This window comes from Giraffa tippelskirchi, chromosome 2, assembly GCF_054371585.1.
Source record: "Giraffa tippelskirchi isolate mGirTip1 chromosome 2, T2T-mGirTip1v1.2.pri, whole genome shotgun sequence".
Classification (NCBI taxonomy): domain Eukaryota; kingdom Metazoa; phylum Chordata; class Mammalia; order Artiodactyla; family Giraffidae; genus Giraffa; species Giraffa tippelskirchi.
Window position 1 is genome coordinate 152,624,251 of NC_137276.1, and position 17,909 is coordinate 152,642,159.

At 45.5% G+C, this 17,909-nt stretch overlaps 1 protein-coding gene across 1 annotated transcript; it reads left to right on the plus strand.

Moving 5' to 3' along the window:
- Nucleotides 1-1,827: 1,827 nt before the first annotated feature.
- On the plus strand, nucleotides 1,828-10,559 carry PSMD2 (proteasome 26S subunit ubiquitin receptor, non-ATPase 2). The gene is made up of 21 exons (XM_081571257.1): nucleotides 1,828-1,988; nucleotides 2,455-2,511; nucleotides 2,894-3,058; nucleotides 3,819-3,940; nucleotides 4,106-4,330; nucleotides 4,866-5,024; nucleotides 5,178-5,322; nucleotides 5,504-5,564; nucleotides 5,808-5,954; nucleotides 6,115-6,221; nucleotides 6,425-6,552; nucleotides 6,762-6,849; nucleotides 7,616-7,778; nucleotides 7,904-8,005; nucleotides 8,169-8,314; nucleotides 8,548-8,631; nucleotides 8,840-9,008; nucleotides 9,098-9,192; nucleotides 9,407-9,533; nucleotides 9,960-10,078; nucleotides 10,218-10,559. Exons 1-21 carry the CDS (start codon nucleotides 1,854-1,856, stop codon nucleotides 10,398-10,400), a joined length of 2,727 nt encoding a protein of 908 aa, XP_081427383.1. The 5' UTR covers nucleotides 1,828-1,853; the 3' UTR covers nucleotides 10,401-10,559.
- Nucleotides 10,560-17,909: the final 7,350 nt, after the last annotated feature.

Here is a 17,909-nt window from a genome sequence, read left to right on the forward strand (position 1 = left end):
ACTCTTGCCATCTCCTGTTTGACCACTTCCAGTTTGCATTGATTCATGGACCTAACATTCCAGCTTCCTATGCAATATTGCTCTTTACAGCATCAGAGTTTGCTTCTATCACCAGTCACATCCACAGCTGGGTACCGTTTTTGCTTTGGCTCCATCCCATCATTCTTTCTGAGTTATTTCTCCACTGATCTCCAGTAGCATACTGGGCACCTACCAACCTGGGGAGTTCATCTTTCAGTGTCCTATCTTTTCGCCTTTTCATCCTTTTTACGGGGTTCTCAAGGCAAGAATACTGAAGTGGTTTGCCATGCCCTTCTCCAGTGGACCACATTCTGTCAGACTTCTCCACCATGACTCATCCGTCTTGGGTGGCCCCACACAGCATGGCTTAGTTTCATTGAGATAGACAAGGCTGTGGTCTGTGTGATCAGATTAGCTAGTTTTCTGTAGTTATAGTTTCAGTGTGTCTGCCCTCTGATGCCCTCTCGCAACACCTACCACTATGCATCACCGAATTTCTGTCAGCACACAAGGGCTGGGGCAGACACTGGTGATGGAAGGTCATCCCCAAAATCCAAACACTGAGTAGATAAGAACAACAGCTTTTAAAATGGGCATCAGACCTTTACGTCGACATCTATACAAATAGTTAGCCAACATTCATTCAATGCTAACTGTGCTGACCAGGTTTTTTTTTTTTTTTTTTTTAAACACTTCTGCATTTTTTTTAATAACTCAGAATCCATAAATAAGACTCCAGGCCAAATGGTGAGTGTTCCCACAAGATGAAGGGGAGCAGAGTTACTTCCTTGTTTCTCACCTTCCAGATACATACACAGAGGCCTAAGAGAACTTTGAGGTTTGCAGAGAAGAACTTTTGAGATTTGCCTGAAACACTCAAGAATTTGGGAGATTGAAAGATCGAGTTTCATTCCTGATTCTCTTACTTACTACATAATTTTCTCTGTAAAATGAGCACAATCCTACCAAACTCAAAAGGTTGTGAGAACAATATATATCATTTAAAATAAGACCTGACACAAACAGTGTCGGCCACATCCCTCCTAAGTCATAACAGGGAGAGAAAGACCAAAAGACAGATGGAGGACAAAGACTTTATCTTCTTCCGTTTTTAGCTTCAGAACTTCGCCTTAGGGCATAGGACTGGATGTATTTTTTTCTACTCCATCTGGCTCCGCAGGTGGATTTCAGATGGTATTCACATCTTCACGGTAATATCACAGCACTATTCTTAAATGGGTGATGATGGTGATGGTGATTTAGTCGCTAAGTCGTGTCCGACTCTTGCCACCCCATGGACTGTAGCTCGCCAGGCTCCTCTGTCCACGGGATTTTCCAGGCAGTAATTCTAGAGTGAGTTGCCATTTCCTTCTTCAACGGGAGAGGAATGTTATTAGGTGAATATGCCACTGGGCTAGACACATTACACAGACTGCAATCAAGAGTCCAGTACTTCAAGAATCCCGTCCATTTGTCCCGCCACGCAGCTAACGGGGTGTCACTGTGGGTACTACTCACACTGCGGCCTCGGCTCACAACCAGTTCAACTCCTACTGCAGCGAGCGCCCCCGAATCCAAAACAGCTTTCGGGAAACTCCAGGTCCGAGCCGCTGGGGCTCCTATGGCGCGTGGGAAGGTGGGAATTGTAGTTTTCTCACGGCTCTGGAGAACGAGGTCGGCGGACGGGGACTCCCAGGCCGCGAGGGTGGGTGGGTCGCCGCGGAGTTTCCGGTTGCAGGCGGGCTTTGGAGGCGGGGTGCCGGGGCGACGCACGCAAGGACACCTGGGAAACGGGGCGGTGCGCGCGCAGCGGGTCCGCAGTGGCGGCGGAGATGGAGGAGGGTGGCCGAGACAAGGCACCACTGCAGCCCCAGCAGCCCCCAGCGCCGTCTCCCGGCGGCGGGGACGAGAAGCCGAGCGGCAAGGAGCGGCGGGATGCCGGGGACAAGGACAAAGAGCAGGAGCTGGTGAGGCGCGGCCCCGGGAGCCGGCGGAGGAGGAGGCCGCAGGCTGAGTCACGGCGGCCCCGCAGGCCTCGGACTCGACTCCCAACGGCCCCGCTGGCCCCGGGAGAGAGCAGATAGGGCGACCCTCGGGGCTCCCGGCACCCCGCCTCTCTGCCCCCTCTCCCATCCCCCGTTCCGCGCTGTCACGTCCGCCGCCCCTACCAGTCCTCACCACCTTCCTCACCGTCTTCTCGTGAGGTGGGCTCGGGCTGGTCATTGTCAGCCCCTTGTTTTAGAACGGCTTTCAAGCGGAACCTGGCCCAGAAGCCAGGCTGCCTTCCCATCAGGTCTTCTCACTCCCACTCTCTTTGTCTACCTGGTCCCCCCCTAAGGAGGCAGGCTCATTCTCCACCTGCCCCAGGGTGATTGGGAGGAGGATGTGTTTGAGATTCCTTCTCTTGATGGGCTTCTTTCTCCAACTCTCCAGTCTGAGGAGGACAAACAACTTCAGGATGAACTGGAGATGCTCGTGGAACGACTCGGGGTGAGTCAAGGTGTTAACAAGAGCTGATGCATATAGGGGTCTTTCTCACTTGTTTTATTCCTCTTTGGGCAACAACTCCTATATGAGGTATAGGGAAGGATGGAGTGTATTTTAGAGTCACCTTACAATCATGTTGTGAGGGAGAGGAGTAAAAAGAGATGAAACATTTTTGTGGCTTTGTTTAATGGGAGAAACAGTTCTTGAACTCTTAACTGGGGACATTTGTTTTTGTGCCAGGCAGTGTGTGTGTGTATGTGCAGGGAGCTGGACAATCCAGATAGATGAGACACAGTTATTTTGCTAGAGGAGTTATTAAACACCTCTGTATTATGACTTAAGGGATGAGATTTCTTTTATCTGAGCCTTGATATCTCCTGGTCAGGAGAAGGACACTTCCCTGTACCGACCAGCCCTGGAGGAACTGCGGAGGCAGATTCGTTCTTCTACAACTTCCATGACTTCAGTACCCAAGCCTCTCAAATTTCTGCGTCCACACTATGGCAAACTGAAGGAGATCTATGAGAACATGGCCCCTGGGGAGAATAAGGTAAAACTATTCCAGAAGCTGATGGAGGCCTAGTTTGGGAATTCCTCTTCATCTAGACCATGGGGCTTATGGTGAATCTCAGGAAGCCTGGTAGACCTGAGATCCTGAGCAAGTTCAACAGCACTCAAAACACTCACATAAGAATGAGTTGACAGGAAGATTGTCTTCAGAAAGGACAATGTTTCTGTCATTTATGTTGGACCTTGGGATTTTATTATCATGATTTTTATTAACTTTTAACCTTAATTTTTTTAAATTCTTTACATCCCATGCACCTATTCCATTTGTTTTATGTCTAGAATATTATCCCCAACTCAGTAACTTTTCTGCCTGTTGGTACAACCCTAATCCAAAAAATGTTCAGTTCTCACCTGAACTACTGTAGCAGCCTCCTAACTGACTGACTCTCTTCCTTTTGTCTGTGACCTCCTACAGTTTGTCTTTCATAGAGCAGCCATAGTGATCTTTCCAGAGTGTGAATCTTTTCTGCTTAAAACTTTTAAATAGTTTACTATTGCAGTTAGAATAAAATTTAGAGTCTCCATCTTTCTCTACTCTCCCCTGCGTAGCACCCTCCAGTGATGTTGGTTCAAAAGGGAGATTGCAGCAGGCTTAGATAATATAAATGTTCTAAGTTTTTAACATGAGGTTGGTGATATAATTAACATTTACTTTGGGGGATAGTGACAGTGATCTTGATTCCATAATGTAACGTTCCCCTTACCCTGAATTTGACTTCAAAGGACTGGTTTCTTTGTAGCGTTTTGCTGCTGACATCATCTCTGTTTTGGCCATGACCATGAGTGGGGAGCGTGAGTGCCTCAAATATCGTCTTGTGGGCTCCCAGGAGGAATTGGCATCGTGGGGTCATGAGTATGTCAGGTAAGACCTTTTCTTCTTGGGAAGCTGAAGGGGTTCTAAGTTATAGTCCTGAGTCCTGTCTTAGAGTACCAGTGTATTGAGTTTCCCAGGTAGTGAATTCTTTGACCCACAGGGAAGTGCTTCCGGTGAAGGTCTGTTTCCCTAATGGTCTGGGCCTTTCCATAGACATCTCGCAGGAGAAGTGGCTAAGGAGTGGCAAGAGCTGGATGATGCAGAGAAGACACAGCGGGAGCCACTGCTGACCCTGGTAAAGGAGATTGTCCCCTACAACATGGCCCACAATGCAGAACATGAGGCCTGTGACCTGCTCATGGAAATTGAGCAGGTGGATATGCTGGAGAAAGACATTGATGAGAATGCCTATGCAAAGGTCTGCCTCTATCTCACCAGGTGAGTGAGCAAGGTAGGGAAGGGTGGCAGGTCTACCCTCTCCAGTACTTCTTTCTCAGTTGTGACTCCTTTATTTTCCGAGAGCACCTGCTTCAAAGGTAGCAATCAAGCTGTAGTTAATTTGTTAACATCTGTGATCTTCTTGAGGACAGAGACATTATGTCTCCTTGGTAGTCCCAATAACTAGTGTAATGTTTGGTGTATAGTAGGCATCCAATACTTTGGCCACCTGATGCAAAGAACTGACTTATTTGATAAGACCCTGATGCTGGGAAAGATTGAAGGTGAGAGGAGAAGGGGACAACAGAGGATGAGATGGTTGGATGGCATCACTGACTCAATGGACACGAGTTTGAGTAAACTCTGGAAATTGGTGATGGACAGGGAGGCTTAGCGTGCTGCAGTTCATGGGGTCGCAAAGAGTCAGACACAACTGAGTGACTGAACTGAACTGATAGTAGGCATCCAGTATTGGGTAAGTGAACTATACAGGGTAAATGAATATCTGATTCCTTTATTATTTTTACTTTGGTAGTTGTGTGAATTATGTGCCCGAGCCTGAGAACTCTGCCCTACTGCGTTGTGCCCTGGGTGTGTTCCGGAAGTTCAGTCGCTTCCCTGAAGCTCTGAGATTGGCACTGATGCTCAATGACATGGAGCTGGTAGAAGATATTTTCACCTCCTGCAAGGATGTGTATGTAAAGGAAAAAGTTGTCAAAGTGATAAGCTGATGGATGGGACATTTGCATGAAGTGCTGGGACATGTAGTTTCTGGTTAGGGCTTAAAGGGCTATTGTGTGCCCCTAGTGGACGGGGGCTGAGCGAATGTGGCGGCTGTCTCCCACAGCGTTGTACAGAAACAAATGGCATTCATGCTGGGCCGGCATGGGGTGTTCTTGGAGCTGAGCGAAGATGTGGAGGAGTATGAAGACCTGACAGAGATCATGTCCAATGTGCAGCTTAACAGCAACTTCTTGGCTTTAGCTCGAGAGGTGAGATTCTTTGTCCTTACCCATCAAGGTTTTTTGGTTTTGAGTCCACCTGGCATTTTACCTCCCTGATTATGCCTCTGACTAGACTCTCCTTGGTTAGAATTGCCATTCAGTGGGATAACAGAAGGGACGGCTAAGGGAGGACTAGGGGAGCAGTTGTGACCCTCTGACTTCTCTTCAGCTGGACATCATGGAGCCCAAGGTGCCTGATGACATCTATAAAACCCACCTAGAGAACAACAGTGAGTAGACATCTCCATATGTGTGGGGATTGGAGGATTGTTAACTGTGCTTCTTGTATTGAGAGTTTTGGCTTGGCCCAATAGGCTTGTCCTATAGAGCTCAGAATTCCCAAATGCTTTTTCCCTAGGTCACTGTTGGGGTCACAGATAGAGGATTCTAAGGGGCCAGCTCAGAATCCCCTGTCATGCTGTGTTCCTTTCTTGTTCTACTCTAAACCTTCATCTCTTTTTCCTCCTTTGCAGGGTTTGGGGGCAGTGGTTCTCAGGTGGACTCTGCCCGTATGAACCTGGCCTCCTCTTTTGTGAATGGCTTTGTGAACGCGGCCTTTGGTCAAGACAAGCTGCTGACAGATGATGGCAACAAATGGCTTTACAAGAACAAGGACCATGGTATAATTCTGTTCCTATCCTGTGTAATTTTGTTCAATCTTTTTGTCCTTCTAGGTGCATATGTTATAAGGGATTCCCAAGGCAGTTCTTTGGAGAGTTCTTTATAACAGTTTTTCAAGGGTAGAGCCTAAAATACTGACTGATTTTTCCTTTGGTATAGGAATGTTGAGTGCAGCTGCATCCCTTGGCATGATTCTGCTGTGGGATGTGGATGGTGGCCTTACCCAGATTGACAAGTACCTGTACTCCTCTGAAGACTATATCAAGGTTGGTCTGGGCACGACTCACTAATGCAAACATTCCCCTCCCATGTGCTAGGGCCCTCTCAGGGCCTCCTTTTCACTGGGAGGTCTGCCTGGTTTTTGACTCTAGTTAAAAAGGCAAATGCTATATTGAGGCCCATGTGGTATCCTTTAATGGTGAGGAAGGTATAGAGTAGCCCAGGTGAAGAATCTGTTTGCATTTTGTAGTCAGGAGCCCTCCTGGCCTGTGGCATTGTGAACTCTGGTGTCCGGAATGAGTGTGACCCTGCCCTGGCACTGCTTTCAGACTATGTCCTCCACAACAGCAACACCATGAGACTTGGTTCCATCTTTGGGTAAGGCTTCTTCCTTCTCCTTTTGATAGTACTCAGCCTGTGAGCTCTGTGAAAACAGAATCTGGCATTGCCACCTTTATATAGCCAAAGACTACCACTGTGCCTATTTGGCTCTTGGTGACTGTTGAAATGACCAATCCTTTTTTTTGTTTCTTCCTTGTCTTATCCTTGAGTGTGTGTCAGGGACTGTCTCTCTTTGGCTTTTGCAGGCTTGGCTTGGCCTATGCTGGCTCCAATCGTGAAGATGTTCTCACCCTGCTGCTACCTGTGATGGGAGATTCCAAGTCCAGTATGGAGGTGAATAGAGGTTGTTGCTCATTTAGGGGAGATAGGAAAGGTATTCTGAGTCCTTCTGGTCTCTCATAAATAGTGGGGGAAAGTGTGTGTGTTGCAGGGTGGTGGGGGAGAGGAGAGAGAGGGAAGGTACATCATATCAGTGAAATTGCTTGGAATTGGGTTTCTAAACTTAGGGGACATTGAGGCTAAAGAGTTAATGTTTTAGTATTGAGTTCCAGCCGTTGGGATCCATGAGGAAGTATCAGACTAGAGTGGGGAGGAACTTTACCCAGTTTGGGGTGGGTATGCTATTTTAGTGATTAGCCGGTCTTAAATTTTCTTACTTGTATAGAATCATCTTAGTGATGGGTAAATAAATCGTGGTGGCTAAAAGCATAGGTTTTAGTCAGATAGACCTCAATTCAAATCCTGCCACCTCTGCTTACAGGTAGTGTGATCTTGGACTTGTGACTCAATCTCCTTAGGCATCCTTTTTCTTGTCAATATAAGGAATAACAGTAGAGCCTGTTTCATGGGGTTGTTGTGAAGATTAAATGTAAATAGTATGCAAAGCAGTTGGCGTAGTGGCTACTTGATGCTCTTGTCGTTTTGGCCTGTCATCAGAAGGGGGTTGTTACCTAATGTGGTCTCAGTGAACTCTAGGAGTTGGCTATCTTGAATCAAGATAGGTGAACAACTATTTTAACAACTTACTTAATATTTGATAACTTAATGTTTAATAACTTGATATTTAGTAATGCTAAGTGTTGATTTTTCCCATTTCTAGGTGGCAGGTGTGACAGCTCTGGCCTGTGGAATGATAGCAGTGGGATCCTGCAATGGCGATGTCACTTCCACTATCCTTCAGACCATCATGGAGAAGTCAGAGACTGAGCTCAAGGACACTTACGCCCGTTGGCTTCCTCTTGGACTGGGCCTCAACCACCTGGGTGAGGGAATGTCTCTCCCTTTGGGCAAAAGACTGCTAGTAACTGGATACAACAGGGAGAGTTTATGAGTCAGGCTGTGCTGGAAGAGAGTACCTGTTCACTGACCCCTTGAACCTCTCCTTTAGGGAAGGGAGAGGCCATAGAGGCCATCCTGGCCGCACTGGAGGTTGTGTCCGAGCCATTCCGCAGTTTTGCCAACACACTCGTAGATGTGTGTGCCTATGCAGGTCTGTGTGTTTGTTCCTCCTCGGGGACTTGTCACTTCTTTCTTGGACCTCCTTTCTTAGTCATCCTGAATTGCCTTAGTTCTTTAGCTTGTGTTCTTATAGGAAGCTTTTCCTTGGTGCCTTCTCATTTCTTCCCTTTCTTTCCCTGACCACCCTGCCCCAGGCTCTGGGAATGTACTGAAGGTGCAGCAGCTACTCCACATTTGCAGTGAGCACTTTGACTCCAAGGAAAAAGAGGAAGACAAAGACAAGAAGGAAAAGAAGGACAAGGACAAGAAGGAAGCCCCTGCTGACATGGGAGCACATCAGGTTCTGTGGGCAGCTAGGCACACTCCGAGGGAGGCTCTGGGAAAAGATAATATGGATTTGGGTTTGTTTTAGAGCCTCTCTGGGTATCGCTGAGTGTTGGTAGCATGAGACAGGGTTCCTGCATGAGGGGTCAGGGTGTGCCCCACAGAACAGCTTTTTCTCAGATGGCTTGAGTCAGGGGTGAGTTTTCTGTTCCATGAACTTACTGGGCTTTACTGGCCCTTCGTTTGCAGGGAGTGGCTGTACTGGGGATCGCCCTTATTGCTATGGGGGAGGAGATCGGTGCAGAGATGGCACTACGAACCTTTGGCCACCTGGTGAGTATCACATGAAGATTGAAATGTATTGGTTTTGATGCCTAGAATTTCCCCAGGAGATTTCCCTGATAGGTTTTCTCAGTCGGGAAATGGTCTTTCTGCTGCACCCTTGCTACAGAAATTAAGGCCCCGTCTACCCATCTGTCTGTTCTTTTAACTGAGCTTGTTCTTTCTGCTTTCTGTGACACCCTTGTTATTTTATCACCAGCTGAGATATGGGGAGCCTACGCTCCGAAGGGCTGTGCCTTTAGCACTGGCCTTAATATCTGTTTCAAATCCACGACTCAACATCCTGGATACCCTAAGCAAATTCTCTCATGATGCTGACCCAGAAGTGTCCTATAACTCCATCTTTGCCATGGGCATGGTGGGCAGTGGTAAGTATTGGTCAGAAAGAAATCTTAGGCATCTCGGGGGAAGGGTTGAAGCCCTTTTTTCAAGCCTCTGTAACACTTAACGTTTCCAGGTACCAATAATGCCCGTCTGGCTGCGATGCTTCGCCAGTTAGCCCAGTATCATGCCAAGGACCCCAACAACCTCTTCATGGTGCGCTTGGCGCAGGTAAAGAGTAGAACTGTTCTCCTTAGAGTGAGTGTGCCAGGGAAAGCGTCTGTGTGATGGAAGGGAGACATGACGCTGTGTGAAGGGGGCCTTAAGTTTGGCCTGGAAAGGAGGATGTAAATGAGTTGTGAGATTTGTGTGGCTGAGTTAGGTGATTTCTCCTTAGATGTGACTTCCCCACCTCCACTTCTCTCTGTATTTTTTTTTTCCCCAGGGCCTGACACATTTAGGGAAAGGCACACTCACCCTCTGCCCCTACCACAGTGACCGGCAGCTTATGAGTCAAGTGGCTGTGGCTGGGCTGCTCACTGTGCTTGTCTCTTTCCTGGATGTCCGCAACAGTGAGTTCCAGTCAGGAATCTTACAGGGTGGCACAGAGTGCCCTCTTTCCACCCCTACCAGGGCCTCCTTAGTAATTTAGGAACAAGACTCTGAGTTCACTGTGTACTCCTCTGGGTTTCTGAGGTTCTTTGGGCCTCATGAGACTTCTATCTCTCACACTTTTGATCTTAACCAAAGAGATTTCTTTTGAAGATGAACCGAGTCCATTTTCTGCCCTGAGGGGAAAAGTGATTATCAAGACTGTGGGCTTTAGGCGGCGTCAGATGGTGGCATCTCCAGTTTGTAGCAGAGTGTATGTGGGGAGGGCTGTGGGTTCAGCTGTATAGCTGAGGGGTTAAAGAGTCAGGGCTGGAGTGGGGTCCCAAGATTTAGGCCTGGCCTGCTCTGATGCCTTTAACTGTATTTGTCCTGTTTGCTTCCCTCAGTCATCCTAGGCAAGTCGCACTATGTATTATATGGACTGGTGGCTGCCATGCAGCCCCGAATGCTGGTCACGTTCGATGAGGAGCTGCGGCCATTGCCAGTGTCTGTCCGTGTGGGCCAGGTGAGGGGCTGAGCAGAGGGGAGGGCCCAGGCTCTGCTGCATAAATGCATATATGCCATTTCTCTGAAACTGGGATGGGCACTGGGTTGCTGCTGCACTCCTATCAAGAGTCCATCATCTCAGTTTTCTCTCCCTACAGGCAGTGGATGTGGTGGGCCAGGCTGGCAAGCCTAAGACCATCACAGGGTTCCAGACACACACAACCCCAGTGTTGTTGGCTCATGGGGAGCGGGCAGAATTGGCCACTGAGGAGTTTCTTCCTGTCACCCCTATTCTAGAAGGTTTTGTAATCCTTCGGAAGAACCCCAACTATGACCTCTAAGTGGCCACCAGAGGCTCTGAGTTGCAGCTGATATGTCAGCAGGTCATGCTTCCTGCTGCCAGGAGTGGACACTGCTCCAGACCTTTAGGGGAATTGTTACCTCCTATTCTTTTGTTACTGGGTGAGATAATTTTGTTGAATAAAGACCTTTATCCCTGAGGTCCCTCTGTGTCTGTTTTCTGGGATATTGTGGCTGGAGGCCACACTGGGGTGGAAAGTGGATGTGAGAGGGTATTGTTTGTAGCAGCTCTGTGCCTGGGCTAGCAGGAAGGCTGCTGTGAATGGAAAAAGCTAAGCCCCTTTCCCTTCTCCTCTCTTTCCTAATCATCTTAAAAAGTGGTTAATCTTTAAGGGGCATGAAATTTGAAAAGCTTATAAACGTCATGAATCTCCTTTTAGGAGAGATATGTATACAAATTTTTACTCAAACTCTTACAAATAACTTTTCAAGGGGCTTGTAGATCCCAAGCATCCCCCCTATTCCCACCTGCCAATGCACACCCACCTCAAGCCTGTCATTCCCTGGCTTTGGACTAAGGATCTCTGCTCTTACGAGGCAGCAAAGTTAGCTCCACTCTTCCTAACTTGATTTCTGTGCTGCTGAACAAAATGGACATCTTTGCCTCCTATAACCCTCTTGTCCTTTTGGGGAGGCTGCTAGTTGAGGGATTTGACCATATTAACATTTACCTCTAGGCTGTTCTTGCAAAAATGGTGCAAGAAATCTTGACCCTGACCTTCCTCTTTAGTAGAGTAATGGGAAAGAAATGGCCTCCTTCCTGGAATGTAATCACTCATGATCTGTAGTGCTCCTTCCTGGTGGGGCTGGTATGAATATAGCTACAATGCCGGTAGGGGCCTGGACCCCTATGGATGCAGTGGAGGGGAACATATGGCCCTGTCAGATAATTGCTAGTATTTATCCAACACTTAAACTGGTTTTACCCTCTGACTAGTGATCGGCACTTAATAGGTCATCAACAAATGGCCTAGTAAAACAACAACAAAAAGAGTACATACTCGATCAGTTTATTTATATATAATTCTAGTGACAGCAGATCATTGGTTATCCATAGATGGGAGTGGAGAGAAAGATGGTTCTGAAGGAAGAAAACTTTTGAGAGGGGTGGAATTGGTCAGTATCTTGATTGTGGTAGTGGTGGTGATCATATATCTGTCAAAATTAATCAAATTGTACTTATCTATTTTTTTGGCCACCCAGCTTGTGGGATCTTAGTTCCCTGACCAGGGATTGAACCCAGGCCCTCAGCAGTGACAGCACAGAGTCCTAACCACTGTACCACCAGGGAATTAATTCCTTGTATATTTTAAGTATGTGCAGTTTGTAACATACTTAAAGTTTTCAAATATGGAAAAAGTTAGAAAGTGATTGTAAAATGAAAACAAAAGGTAATTCTCTTTCCAAGTCAGTGATTGTACTTGAAGAAATTTTCACAATGGCTCTGAATCTTTCACATGTAATGTCATTCAATAAATAAATGGAGAAGGCGATGGCACCCCACTCCAATATTCTTTCCTGGAAAATCCCATGGATGGAGGAGCCTGGTAGGCTGCAGTCCATGGGGTCATGAAGAGTTGGACACGACTGAGCGACTTCACTTTCACTTTTCACTTACATGCATTGGAGAAGGAAATGGCAACCTACTCCAGTGTTCTTGCCTGGAGAATCCCAGGGACAGTGGAGCCTGGTGGGCTGCTGTCTATGGGGTCGCACAGAGTTGGACACGACTGAAGCAACTTAGCAGTAGCAGCAGCATCCTCACAAAGCTTACAAGAAGAAGAAAACAATTGTGTTACGTTGCTATCAATTCTATACTGGAGTCTGAGCAAATACACTGGGATCACTGAAATAGGGCCTAAGTGCCTGAATAGGTGAGGGAAGATTTTTCTTTTTTTGATGTGGACCATTTTTAAAGTTTTTCATTATTTTGCTAGGGGGCTACGCTGGGTCTTCTTTGTTGTGTACGAGCTTTCTCTTACTGCAGAGAGTGAGGGTTACTCTTCCTTGTGGTGCTTGGACTTCTCATTGCCGTGGCTTCTCTTGTTGCCTAGTGGGGCTCTGGAGTGTTCGGGCTTCAATAGTTGTGGCTCTCAGGCTTTAGAGCACAGGCTCAGTTGATGTGGTGCACATGCTTAGTTGCCCCAAGGCATGTGGAATCTTCCCAGACCAGGGATTGAACCCTGCATTGGCAGGCAGATTCTTAACCACTGGGCCACCAGGTGAATCCTTTTAAGTCTTTACTGAGTTTGTTACAATATTGTTTCTGTTTTTGTGTTTTGTTTTTTTGGCCTCAAGGCATGTGGGATCTTAGCTCCCTGACCAGGGATTGAAGCCCCACGCCCTGCAATGGAAGGCAAAGTCTTAACCATTGAACTGCCAGGGAAGTCCTGAGGGGAGATTTTTGAGAAAACATTCTTGAAGAAAGATAAGTTTATCCAGAAGAAAAGAGGGCAGGATACAGCCAAAGGAGTAGCAAAAGCAAGAAAGTAGACAAGCTACTTGCTTTCAGAAACCATGGATAGTTTGGTTTGGCTAAGTGTTATATAGAGTTAGGGGAAACTGTGCTAGGAGCTAGAGACACAGGCTTAGATCAAGTTTAGAAGAGCTTTGTTAAGAAATGGAGAATGTCTCTCAATGGACACCAGGGAATGAGAGCAGGAAAGGGCTATTCTCAGCTAGCTATCTCGGTGAGAAACCTCACCATGGAGGCCTGGAGACCAGGCAAGTGAAATGAACTGAATTAGGGCAGTAGAAATGGGGAGGGCAGAAGAATTTTTAAACACAAAATCAACAGGACTTGATTCTGATTCAAACAGCAATAGGACCTGATGTCTGATGAGATGTAACGTGGACAGGGAGGAATGTAAGATGAAATCCAAATTTCCTGCCTAGGCCTAATCACTGAAAAAGAATACATGAGCAAGACACATTTGGGGGCAAAAGGTGTACACTATTCAAGTAGGGAGAGATGACACATTTCTATCTAGGCATACATAATTTAAGATGTCTGTAGGGTGATTAGGCAGGGTACAGTCCATGGGGTCTCAGAGAGTCAGACACAACTGAGTGACTAAGCACGCAGCAGTGCTTTAGGTAGTACCTTGTTCTGATGGGAGTTTAAGATTTAAAAAAATAAATCTTAAAAGTGTTTATTGAACTTGTTACAATATTGTTTCTGCTTTACGTTTTTTTTTTTTGAAAATATTTACTGTGTTTTTTGGATGTTTGTATGAAGAATATTGAGAAGGTATCTATTATTTTTGACTTTCTAAATACTTTTTAAATTAAATTTAGTTTTAATTTAAGGATAATTGCTTTACAGTATCGTGTTCAGTTCAGTTCAGTTGCACAGTCGTGTCGGACTCTTTGCGACCCCATGAATGCAGCACACCAGGCCTCCCTGTCCATCACCAACTCCTGGAGTCCACCCAAACCCATGTCCATCGAGTCGATGATGCCATCCAACCATCTCATCCTCTGTCGTCCCCTTCTCCTCCTGCCCTCAATCTTTCCCAGCATCAGGGTCTTTTCAAATGAGTCAGCTCTTCGCATGAAGTGGCCAAAGTATTGGAGTTTCAGTTTCAACATCAGTCCTTCCAAGGAACACCCAGGACTGATCTCCTTTAGGATGGACTGGTTGGATCTCCTTGCAGTCCAAGGGACTCTCAAGAGTCGTCTCCAACACCACAGTTCAAAAGCATCAATTCTTCGGCACTCAGCTTTCTTTATAGTCCAATTCTCACATCCATACATGACTACTGGAAAAACCATAGCCTAGACTAGACGGACCTTTGTTGGCAAAGTAATGTCTCTGCTGTTTAATATGCTATCTAGGTTGGTCATAACTTTCCTTCCAAGGAGTAAGCGTCTTTTAATTTCATGGCTGCAGTCACCATCTGCAGTGATTTTGGAGCCCAGAAAAATAAGGTCAGCCACTGTTTCCACTGTTTGCCCATCTATCTGCCATGAAGTGATGGGACTGGATGCCGTGATCTTAGTTTTCTGAATGTTGAGCTTTAAGCCAACTTTTCCACTCTTCTCTTTCACTTTCATCAAGAGGCTCTTTAGTTCTTCTTCACTTTCTGCCATAAGGGTGGTGTCATCCGCATATCTGAGGTTATTGATATTTCTCCAAGAAATCTTGATTCCAGCTTGTGCTTCCTCCACCCCAGCGTTTCTCATGATGTACTCTGCGTATAAGTTAAATAAGCAGGGTGACAATATACAGCCTTGACATACTCCTTTTCCTATTTGGAACCAGTCTGTTGTTCCATGTCCAGTTCTAACTGTTGCTTCCTGACCTGCATACAGGTTTCTCAAGAGGCAGGTCAGGTGGTCTGGTATTCCAATCTCTTTAAGAATTTTCCACAGTTTATTGTGATCCACACAGTCAAAGGCTTTGGCATAGTCAATAAAGCAGAGGTAGATGTTTTTCTGGAACTCTCTAGCTTTTTTGATGATCCAGTGGATGTTGGCAATTTGATCTCTGGTTCCTCTGCCTTTTCTAAAACCAGTTTGAACATCTGGAAGTTCACGGTTCACGTATTGCTGAAGCTTGGCTTGGAGAATTTTAAGCATTACTTTACTAGCTTGTGAGATGAGTGCAATTGTGCGGTAGTTTGAGCAGATGAGTGCAATTGTGCGGTAGTTTGAGCATTCTTTGGCATTGCCTTTCTTTGGGATTGGAATGAAAACTGACCTTTTCCAGTCCTGTGGCCACTGCTGAATTTTCCATATTTTCTGGCATATTGAATGCAGCACTTTCACAGTATCATCTTTCAGGATTTGAAATAGCTCAACTGGAATTCCATCACCTCCACTAGCTTTGTTCGTAGTGATGCTTTCTAAGGCCCACTTGACTTCATATTCCAGGATGTCTGGCTCTAGGAAGGTGATCACACCATCATGATTATCTGGGTCATGAAGATCTTTTTTGTACAATTCTTCTGTGTATTCTTGCCACCTCTTCTTAATATCATCTGCTTCTGTTAGGTCCATACCATTTCTGTCCTTTATTGAGCCCATTTGCATGAAATGTTCCCTTGGTATCTCTAATTTTCTTGAAGAGATCTCTAGTCTTTCCCATTCTATTGTTTTCTTCTACTTCTTTGCATTGATCACCGAGGAAGTCTTTCTTATCTTTCCTTGCTATTCTTTGGAACTCTGCATTCAAATGGTTATATATTTCCTTTTCTCTTTTGCTTTTCGCTTCTCATCTTTTTACAGCTATTTTTAAGTCCTCCTCAGCAGTAGCAGCATTTCTTTTTCTTGGGGATGGTCTTGATTCCTGTCTTCTGTACAATGTCACGAACCTCTATCCATAGTTCATCAGGCACTCTGTCTATCAGATCTAGTCCCTTAGATCTATTTTTCACTTCCACTGTGTAGTCATAAGGGATTTGATTTAGGTCATACCTGAATGGTCTAGTGTTTTTCTCCACTTTCTTCAATTTCAGTCTGAATTTGGCAATAAGGAGTTCATGATCCGAGCCACAGTCTGCTCCTGGTCTTGTTTTTGCCGACTGTATAGAGCTTCTCCATCTTTTGCTGCAAAGAATACAATCAATCTGATTTCAGTGTTGACCATCTGGTGATGTCCATGTGTAGAGTCTTCTCTTGTGTTGTTGGAAGAGGGTGTTTGCTATGACCAGTGTGTTCTCTTGGCAGAACTCTATTAGCCTTTGCCCTGCTTCATTCTGTATTCCAAGGCCAAATTTGCCTGTTACTCCAGGTGTTGCTTGACTTCCTTCTTTTGCATTCCAGTCTCCTATAATGAAAAGGACATCTTTTTGGGGTGTTAGTTCTAGAAGGTCTTGTAGGTCTTCATAGAACTGTTCAACTTCAGCTTCTTCAGTGTTACTGGTCAGGGCATAGACTTGGATTACCGTGATATTGAATGGTTTGCCTTGGAAATGAATAGAGATCATTCTGTCATTTTTGAGATTGCACCCAAGTACTGCAGTTCGGACTCGTTTGTTGACCATGATGGCTACTCCATTTCTTCTAAGGGATTCCTGCCCACAGTAGTAGATATAATGGTCATCTGAGTTAAATTCACCCCTTTCAGTCCATCTTAGTTCACTGATTCTTAGAATGTCGATGTTCACTCTTGTCATCTCCTGTTTGACCACTTCCAATTTGCCTTGATTCATGGACCTAACATTCCAGGTTCCTATGCAATATTGCTCTTTACAGCATCGAATCTTGCTCCTATCACCTATATTGTGTTGGTTTCTACCAAAAATCATATGTTCAGTTTTTTTGGCTGTGGAGGTACGGAGGAATCTTAGCTCCCCAACCAGGATTGAACCCACACCCCTTGCACTGGAAGGTGAAGTCTTAACCACTGGACCACCAGGGAAGTCTCCTGACTGGAGTTTCAGAGTGATTATTAAGCTAAGAAGAAATTGCCATGTAAGCAGTAATTGATTTTTATTTACTAGTTTGCGTAGAAAGAGAAATCAGAAGAGCAGAGAAGGGAGGTAGCCATATACCATAAAGTACAGAATTCCAAGAATGTAACAGAGAACACTCTACATGTGCATTTTCATTCTTATGGTTCTTCCTGTGTGTCTATTTTTGCTCTTCTCTCTTTGGAGCTTCAGTTACTCTGATACAATGGGGATAATAATACAATACATTTTGTAGGATACTGTGAAGATTAAGTGAAATCACAAAGGTCATCATTGGTGCAACATGTTTTCTGAGATTATATGTGTTTGAATACAAAGAAGGGGGTGGGAGGGAGAGAAAATAGCTTTCGCTAGGTACCTAGGCACAGATTTAAGCACTTTCACAAGAACTAACTTCTTTAAACCTCACAATCCAATAGCGTGAAAGCAGGGTGGGTAAAAGCTCAGAATTGAGCCAGACTGCATTGTTTCAAATATTCCCATTTTACAACAAGTATTAAGTAGGTAGGTAGTAGGTACATCGCTAGGAGAGTAAGTAGAGAAATTTGGATTAAAAGCCAGGCTGACTCTAAGTAGCTGTGGCTTTAGTATGTCCCTTCAGGCGGTTGAAAATTTTTTGGCTGCCAGTGAGAGGTCTTCGGTTTACTTATCCCCATCACTATTTGAACTTTCCGTGACTAATTTTAGTCCCTCCCCGGGAGTGGCTGAGCTTTATAAAAGACAAATCTAACTCCGTACTTAGACTATTTCAATTCTTTTAGCATAACACCCAGTTTAATAGTTTTTTTTATCTAATTTACATTATTTTCAAAGGCTGCCTAATTTGTATTTTTTTCCGTTTTTGTCCATGGTTTACTTCAGCGGGACTGAGTCTTTAATGTCAGTATTCTCAGCCCTCAGCCAGCACTTCGCCTCGCACTCAGTAATCACTCAATAAATGCTTGCTCAAAGTATGAATGAACCAAAGAATCCCGGAACACAGACGCGGAGCCGGGTCGGCCCGGGAGTTCCAAAGTTCGAGAGGGGACAAGAGGCGGGCAGTGGCTGTCACATGATAAAGGCGGGGCAAATCCC

Excerpts from the sequence above, each read along its gene's own strand:
- PSMD2 (XM_081571257.1), top strand. The coding sequence starts at position 1,854 with ATGGAGGAGGGTGGCCGAGACAAGGCACCACTGCAGCCCCAGCAGCCC. Across the intron at positions 5,955-6,114 it reads TTACAAGAACAAGGACCATG|GAATGTTGAGTGCAGCTGCA; the intron begins GTATAATTCTGT and ends CCTTTGGTATAG. Across the intron at positions 6,850-7,615 it reads ATTCCAAGTCCAGTATGGAG|GTGGCAGGTGTGACAGCTCT; the intron begins GTGAATAGAGGT and ends TCCCATTTCTAG.